The sequence below is a fragment of the Ornithorhynchus anatinus genome, chromosome 1 (assembly GCF_004115215.2).
Source record: "Ornithorhynchus anatinus isolate Pmale09 chromosome 1, mOrnAna1.pri.v4, whole genome shotgun sequence".
NCBI classification, from domain to species: Eukaryota; Metazoa; Chordata; class Mammalia; order Monotremata; family Ornithorhynchidae; genus Ornithorhynchus; species Ornithorhynchus anatinus.
Genome location: NC_041728.1, coordinates 97,902,262 through 97,911,032, shown reverse-complemented (window position 1 = coordinate 97,911,032; position 8,771 = coordinate 97,902,262). Strand labels below are relative to the sequence as shown.

The 8,771-nt window shown below is 59.7% G+C and overlaps 1 protein-coding gene across 1 annotated transcript in view; it reads left to right on the top strand.

The window, feature by feature from the left end:
- The first annotated feature begins 7,323 nt into the window (after positions 1-7,323).
- The window catches only part of KIZ (kizuna centrosomal protein), a 144,377-nt gene continuing 142,929 nt past the window's right edge, over positions 7,324-8,771 (top strand). The window contains exon 1 of the mRNA XM_029067322.1: positions 7,324-7,439. Within this exon, the coding sequence (XP_028923155.1) occupies positions 7,339-7,439 (101 nt within the window). The 5' untranslated portion in view covers positions 7,324-7,338. The remainder of the gene's footprint in view (positions 7,440-8,771) is intronic.

Genomic DNA, 8,771 nt, shown 5'->3' with positions numbered 1-8,771 from the left:
GGAGCAAGTGGAATGAGTTTTGGAGAGGACTAGAAGAGCTGAGAAGTCAGAAAGACGTGATTGAGGGACTACTTAGGGTGGTTTGGAAGCTCTTAGCTCTGGAAGGAGATAGCCAGGCTGGGAGTAATCAATTAAGCAGTCATTTGATGGTATTCGTTAATAATAATAATAATTAATCATTATGGTATTTGTTAAGCACTGAATATGTGCCAAACACTATTCTAAGCGCTGGGGGAGATACAAGGTAATCAGGTTGCCCCGTGTGGGTTTCACAGTCTTAATCCCCATTTTACAGATGAGGTAACCGAGGCACAGGGAAGTTAAGTGGCTTGCCCAAGGTCACGCAGTAGACAAGTGGCGGAGCGGGGATTAAAACCCGCATCCTTTGACTCCCAAGCCCGGGCTCTTTCCACTAAGCCACGCTGCTTCTCTAAACCCCACTGAGGGCTTACGGTGTGCAGAGCACTCTACTAAGCACTCGGGAGAGTACAATATAATAGAGTAGGTAGACACGATCCCACCCTCAAGGAATTTACGGATTAGAGGAGGGAGACACACATGAAAAGAATATCAGATAGGTATGTTCATAAGGGCTGTGGGGACGGGGGGAAGATCAAAACGCTCAAAGGGTAACAGACCCAGGGGCGTAGGGGAGGCAAAAAGAGGGGCAAATAGGGGAAGGGAGGGCTTAGTCAGAGAAAGCTCTTGGACGAGTTGTGATTCATTCATTCATTCATTCAATAGTATTTATTGAGCCATTACTATGTGCAGAGCACCGTTCTAATAATAATGTTGGTATTTGTTAAGCGCTTACTATGGGCTGAGCACTGTTCTAAGCGCTGGGGTAGATACAGGGTCATCGGGTCGTCCCACGTGAGGCTCCCAGTTAATCCCCATTTTCCAGATGAGGGAACTGAGGCCCAGAGAAGCGACGTGACTCGCCCACAGTCACACAGCTGCCAAGCGGCAGAGGCGGGAGTCGAACCCATGACCTCTGACTCCCAAGCCCGGGCTCTTTCCACTGAGCCACGCTGCTTCCCCGCCCATTGACGGGCTCACAGTCTAATCGGGGGAGACAGACAAAAACGATAGCGAATAAATAGAATCAAGGAGATGTGCATCTCATTAACAAAGCGTGGCGCAGTGGAAAGAGCACGGGCTTTGGAGCCAGAGGTCATGGGTTCGAATCCCGGCTCTGCCGCTTGTCAGCTGTGTGACTGTGGGCGAGTCACTTCACTTCTCTGGGCCTCAGCTACCTCATCTGTAAAATGGGGATGAAGACCGTGAGCCCCACGTGGCACAACCTGATGACCCTGCGTCTACCCCAGCGCTTAGAACGGTGCTCTGCACAGAGTAAGCGCTTAACAGCTACCAACATCATTATTAAAACAAATAGGGTATTAAAAATATAGACACGTGAGCGGACGAGCACAGTGCTGAGGGGAGGGGAAGGGAGAGGGGGAGGAGCAGGGGGAAAGGGGGGGAAAAGGGGGCTTTGCTGAGGGGCAGCAGAGGGAAAAGGGGAAGCTCCGTCTGGGAGGGCCTCTCGGAGGAGGGTGAGCTCTCAGTAGGAGCGGGGAGAGAGTTCCAGGCCTGAGGGAGCGGAAAACCCGGGCGAGGGGCTGGAGGTACAGCGGGGAGGTTGAGGTTTGCGGAGCAGTGTGCGCAGCTTGGCTTGCTGTTAGAGGTCTGCAAGGTCAGATAGAAGGGAGCTAGCTGACGGAGGGCCTTAAAGTCGAGGGTAAGGAGTTGCTCTCTGCCGCGGGGATAGTCGGACAACCGATGGAGGTTTTCGAGGGGAGAAGCGGACCGAACACTTGTGCAGAAAAATGACGTGGCCGGCAGAGTGAAGTAGGGACCGGAGAGGGGAGAGACGGGGTTGCCCGGAGGTCGTCGAGGAGGCTGACGCGGTAAAGGTGGCCGTAACAACGTTGGTATTTGTGAAGCGCTTACTACGTGCGGAGCACCGTTCTAAGCGCTGGGGGAGATGCAGGGTCATCAGGCGGTGCCACGGGAGGCTCCCGGTCTTCACCCCCATTATACAGATGAGGGAACTGAGGCGCAGAGAAGCCAAGTGACTCGCCCGCGGTCACATGATGGACAAGTGGCAGAGCCGGGAGTCGAACCCATGACTTCTGACTCCCAAGCCCGGACTCTTGCCCCTGAGCCACGCCGGTGTACTTTCCAAGCGCCTTGTACAGAGCGCGGTAAGCGCTCAGTAAATATAATGGAATGAACGAGGCCCGTCAATGGGCAGGGATGGTCTCTATCCGTTGCCCAGCTGTCCATTCCAAGCGCTTAGTGCAGTGCTCGGCACACAGCGAGCGTTCGGTAAATACTATTGAGTCAATGTAAGAACTTGGATCAACAAGGTAAGCAGTGTGGATGGAGGGAGAGGGGCAGATTCTGGAGAGAGCGACGGTAACGAGAATAATAATGTCGGTATCTGTTAAGCGCTCACTCTGTGCCGCGCACCGTTCTAAGCGCTGGGGCAGATGCAGGGTCATCGGGTCGTCCCACGTGGGGCTCACGGCCTCAATCCCCGTTTTACAGACGAGGTCACTGAGGCCCAGAGAAGCGAAGTGACCCGCCCACAGTCCCACAGCCGGCATTCGAACCCATGACCTCAGACTCCCAAGCCCGGGCTCTTCCCACTGAGCCACGCTGCTTCTCTAGCGCGGGCAGGGTCAGATAACGGGCCTAATATGTGGGTTGAAACAGAGGCCTGAATTGGCGATAACTCCAAGGTCATGAGGTCGAGAGGAATATAAGGGCTTTTCTACCTCGACTGGGAACTGGGAGGCCGCTGGGGGTGACTGCCGTGAGGGAAATTGGGGGGTTTTGCGGGGCTTGCTGCTGTTTGAACAGTCTGGGGTCCCGCGAAACGGACAGAGGAGACCGACTGGCTTACAGCGAAGTGGTGGGGTTTTTTTCTCCTAATGTAATTTGCTAAGCGCTTCCTAGGTGTCGGGCACTGTTCTAAACACCGGGGTGGATGCAGGTTAATCAGGTCGGACGCAGCCCCTAGTAATGTTGGTATTTGTTCAGCGCTTACTATGTGCCGAGCACCGTTCTAAGCGCTGGGGTAGACATAGGGGAATCAGGTCGTCCCACGTGGGGCTCACCGTCTTCATCCCCATTTTACAGATGAGGGAACTGAGGCCCAGAGAAGTGAAGTGACTCGCCCACGGTCACACGGCCGACAAGTGGCAGAGCTGGGATTCGAACTCATGAGCCCTGACTCCAAAGCCCGTGCTCTTTCCACTGAGCCACGCTGCTTCCCCTCATGGGGCTCACAGTCTAAGCGGCAAGGAGAAGGGGGCATCGAATCTCCGTTTTATAGTTGAGGAAACTGAGGCACAGAGAAGCGAAGTGGCATCCGTGGCCTCGGAGAAGCAGCGCGGCTCTGTGGAAAGAGCCCGGGCTTAATAATAATGGTTGGTATTTGTAATGATAATAATGTTGGTATTTGTTAAGCGCTTACTACGTGCAGAGCACTGTTCTAAGCGCTGGGGCAGACCCGGGGGAATCAGGTCGTCCCACGTGGGGCTCACGGTCTTCATCCCCATTTGCCGGAGGAGGGAACTGAGGCCCAGAGAAGGGAAGTGACTCGCCCGCAGTCACACAGCCGACAAGCGGCAGAGCTGGGATTCGAACTCATGAGCCCTGACTCCCAAGCCCGGGCTCCTTCCACTGCGCCACGCTGCTTCTCTGCTTGGGAGTCAGAGGTCATGGGTTCGACTCCCGACTCCGCCGCTTGTCAGCCGTGTGACCGCGGGCCAGTCACTTCCCTTCTCTGGGCCTCAGTGACCTCCTCTGTCAAACGGGGATTAACCGTGAGCCCCACGTGGGACGCTCCGATGCCCCTGTGTCTCCCCCAGCGCTCAGAACAGTGCTCTGCACGTGGTAAGCGCTTAACGGACACCGACATTATTATCCAGATTCACACCGCCGGCAGATGGTGGAGGAGGCCAAATTAGAACCCGCCTCCCCTGACTCCATGGCCTCTGTTTTTCCGCTAGATCACGCCGCTTCCCAATTCCACCGAGGCAATGGGGAGCGGGTGCCCAGCTCTGGGGTGACGGACGCGCGTAATACCGATGATGATATCAATCGCGGTATTTGTTAAGCGCTTACTGTGTCCCGGGCACCGTACTGAGCGCTTGGGGTGGATACGACCCAATCAGGCTGGATTCTGGGTCGACGCTCAAGACTGCCGGGTACCCTTTGCTCCCCGCAGGACTAGAGAAGCGGCGGAAAGAGCGCGGACGTGGGAGTCAGAGGTCCTGGGTTCGAATCCCGCCTCCTCCACCTGTCGGCTGTGTGACCGTGGGCAAGTCACCTCACTTCTCGGTGCCTCAGTGACCTCGTCTGTCAAATGGGGAGGAAGACTGTGAGCCTCCAGTGGGGCAACCTGAGGACTCTGTATCCATCCCAGCGCTTAGAACAGTGCTCGGCACAGAGTAAGCGCTTAACAGATACCGACATTAATAATAATGATAATAATAATAAATAATAATGTTGACATTATTAGTATTACAAGGTCAGTTGAAAAGCGTGGCTGTGGAATTACAGCAGAAGAATGACTGTTCAGTATAAAGGTTGGGGGGGGGGGGCCTCATTCATTCATTCATTCATTCATTCATTCATTCATTCATTCATTCATCCATTCATCCATCCATCCATTCATTCATTCATTCATCCATCCAATCGTATTTATTGAGCGGTTAATAATAGTAAAAATACTGTAAGCCCTTCAAACGGCAGGGACCGTCTCTATCTGTTGCCGATTTGTTCATTCCAAGCGCTTAGTCCAGTGCTCGGCACAACGGAAGCGCTCAATAAATACTATTGAATGAATGAATAAAAATAATAACGGTGGTATTTGTTAAGCGCTTCCTGTGTGCCGAGCACTGTTCTAAGCGCTGGGGGGGGGGGGGATACAGGGTGATCAGGTTGTCCCACGTGGGGCTCCCAGTCTTCATCCCCATTTTACAGATGAGGAACTGAGGCCCAGAGAAGTGAAGTGACCTGCCCACAGTCACCCAGCTGACAAGTGGCAGAGTGGGATTAGAACCCAAGACCTCTGACTCCCAAGCCCCGGGCTCTTTCCACTGAGCCGCGCTGCTTCTCTAGGGTAGGATAGGGAAGGGGGGCGTGGCCTGATTGGGCCGGGGCGGGCCGGGGGGGGGGGGCCTGGTCGGGCTATGCTAATGAGGGGAAGGGGCGTGGTCTGGGCAGGCCAATGAGGGGAAGGGGAAGGGGCCTAGCTAGGCTAATGAGGGGAAAGGGGAGTGGCCTGGCTAGGACAATGAGGGGAAGGGGGCGGGTCCTAGCTAGGCCAATGAGGGGAAGGGGCGGGGCCTAGCTAGGCTAATGAGGGAAAGGGGCGGGGCCTAGATAGGCTAATGAGGGGAAAGGGGAGTGGCCTGGCTAGGCCAATGAGGGGAAGGGGGCGGGTCCTAGCTAGGCTAATGAGGGGAAAGGGGAGTGGCCTGGCTAGGCCAATGAGGGGGAAGGGGGCGGGGCCTAGCTAGGCTAGTGAGGGGGAAGGGGGCGGGGTCTGGCTAGGCTAATGAGGGGGAAGGGGGCGGGGTCTGGCTAGGCCAATGAGGGGGAAGAGGGCGGGGCCTGGATAGACCAATGAAGGAAAGGGGGCGAGGGCCTAGCTAGGCTAATGAGGGGAAAGGGGAGTGGCCTGGCTAGGCCAATGAGGGGAAGGGGCGGGGCCTGGTAGGCTAATAAGAGGGAGGAGGGGGCCTGGATGGGCTAATGAGGTGAAAGGGGCGGGGCATGGGTAGTCCAATGCGGTGAAAGGGGCGGGGCCTGGATGGGCCAATGAGGGGTAGGGGGCGGGGTCTGACCAGGCTCATGAGGGGGAAGGGACGGGCCGGGCTAAACCGGGGGTGGGGGGGGGGGGGGAGGATGGAGGCGTGGTTTCGTTGGGCCGAGGGCGACATGGGGGCGAGTCCTGGCCAAGCCGCTGGCGATGTGGGGGCGGGGCCCGCCTGGTCCGGAAGGCGGGAATGGGAGAACGGGATCGGGGCGGGGGAAGGACCTGCCGGGGCCGGGAGGCGGGAACAGGGGAACGTGGCCCGGCGGGGCCTGATTGGAGCGGGAGCGGGAACGGGAACGCGGGGCGGGGCCCGATTGGACGAGAGCCGGGATGGTGTGCGGGGTTTAACTGGGGCTGGAGCTGGGGGCGGGGCCTGATTGGGGCGGGAGCATGACGGTGGGCGGGGCCTATGTAGGGCGGGAGCAGCGGGCGGGGCCCGATTGGTCGGGAGCGGGGACGGTGGGCGGAGCTTAGTGGGGCGGGATCAGCGGGCAAGACCCGTTTGGACGGGAGCGGACCGGTGGGCGGGGCCTAATTAAGGACGGGCTCTGCGGGCGGGACCCGATTGGACCGGAACGGGGAAATGGGCGGGGCCTGGTGGGGCGGGATCAGCGGACGAGATTTGATTGGACGGGAGTGGGAAGAATGGGCGGGGCCTAAATGGGCCGGGAGCAGCGGGCGGGATCCGATTGGACGGGAGCGAGGCGGTGGGCGTGGCCTAATTAGGGCGGGAGGGACCCGATTGGTCGGCAGTGGGGACGGTGGGCGGGGCCTCATGGGGGCGGGAGCAGTGGGCGGGGCCTGATTGGACGGGGGCGATGGGCGGGGCCTCATGAGGGCGAGATCAGCGGGCAGGACCCGTTTGGACGGGAGCGGGGGAAATGGGCGGGGCCTGATGGGGCGGGATCTGATCGGACGGGATCCGATTGGAGGGGAGTGGGAACAATGGGCGGGGCCTAATCGGAGCTGGAGCAGCGGGCGGGACCCGATCGGTCGGGAGCGGGGGCGATGGGCGGGGCCTCATGGGGGGGGGATCAGAGGGAGAGACCCGATTGGTCGGGACTGGGGGCGGTGGGCGGGGCCTCATGGGGGCGAGAGCAGCGGGCGGGGCCTGATTGGACGGGAGCGGGGACGGTGGGAGGGGCCTCGTGGAGGCGGGATCAGAGGGAGAGCCCCGATTGGGCGGGAGCGGGACGGTGGGCGGGGCCTCATGGGGGCGGGAGCAGAGGGAGAGACCCGATTGGTCGGGACTGGGGACGGTGGGCGGGGCCCCATGGGGGCGGGAGCAGCGGGCGGGGCCTGATTGGACGGGAGCGGGGACGGTGGGCGGGGCCTCGTGGAGGCGGGATCAGAGGGAGAGCCCCGATTGGGCGGGAGCGGGACGGTGGGCGGGGCCTCATGGGGGCGGGAGCAGCGGGCGCGATCCGATTGGTGGAGAGCGGGGCCGGCGGTTGTCCGGTCCTTGCGGGGCTGCGCGGGGCGAGCAGGGCGGCCGAGAAAGCATGGCCCAGGCCCCCGCCCCCGCCCCCGGCCCCGGCCCCGGCCCGCCCGGCCGACTCTACTACGAGAGGCTGGGCCGCCTCCAGCGCGGCCTGCGGGCCAGGTAGGACCCCCCTCCCCGAACGCCGTCAAAAGGATCGTCAGCGTCAGCGTCACGTCGGTATCCGTTAAGCGCTCACTCTGGGCCCAGCGCCGTTCGGAGCGCTGGGGGAGACCCAGGGGCACCGGGTGGTCCCACGTGGGGCTCAAAGTCTTCACCCCAGTTTCCAGATGGGGGAACCGAGGCCCCGAGAAGGGCAGTGACCTGCCCACAGTCACCCAGCTGACAAGGGGCCGCGCCCGGGATTCGAACCCATGACCCCCGCCCGAGCAATCCCGACGGCGATTGACGGACTCTGGTTTCCACTGAAGCGAGAGCGCCTTGTCCTGTTCTGCCTTAGGAAGCAGCGTGGGGTAGCGGCCAGAGCCCGGGCCTGGGAGTCCGCAGGTCTGGGTGACTGTGGGCCGGTCACTTAATTTCTCTGGGCCTCAGTTCCCTCATCTGGAAAATGGGGATGAAGACCGGGAGCCCCACGTGGGGCGACCCGATTCCCCCGCGTCTCCCCCAGCGCTTAGAACGGTGCTCGGCACATAGTGAGCGCTTAACAGATACCGACATTATTATTTATTATTTACTTGTCTGCTGGGCGACCTTGGCCGAGTCACTTCGCTTCTCTGGGCCTCAGTCACCCCACCGGTAAAATGGGGATGGAGACTGTGAGTCCCACCGGGGACAGGGACTTTGTCCAATCCCGTCCGCTGGTGTCCATCCCAACCCTCAGTACGGTGAAGCGGGGTGGCTCCGTCGAAAGAGCCCGGGCCCGGGAATCAGAGGTCACGGGTTCGAATCCCAGATCTGCCACTCGTCGGCTGTGGGGCCGTGGGCCAGTCGCTTAACGTCTCGGTGCCTCAGTTCCCTCGTCTGCCAAGTGGGGAATTAGCCGGGAGCCTCACGTGGGACGACCCGATGGCCCCGTCTCTCCCCCGGCGCTTAGAACGGCGCTCGGCGCGTAGTGAGCGCTTAACAGATACCAACGTTGTTATTATTATTGCGGTGCCTGGCACGTATTCATTCATAATAATAATAATAATAATAACGTTGGTATCTGTTAAGCGCTCACTACGTGCCGAGCGCCGTTCTAAGCGCCGGGGGAGACGCGGGGGAATCGGGTCGTCCCACGTGGGGCTCACGGTCTTCATCCCCATTTGACAGATGAGGTCACCGAGGCACCGAGAAGCGAAGCGACCCGCCCAAAGTCACACAGCTGACGAGTGGCCGAGCCGGGATTTGAACCCGTGACCTCTGCCTCCAAAGCCCGTGCTCTTTCCACTGGGCCACGCTGCTTATTCAGTGCTATTTATTGAGCGCTTACCGTGGGCAGAGCACTGGACCAAG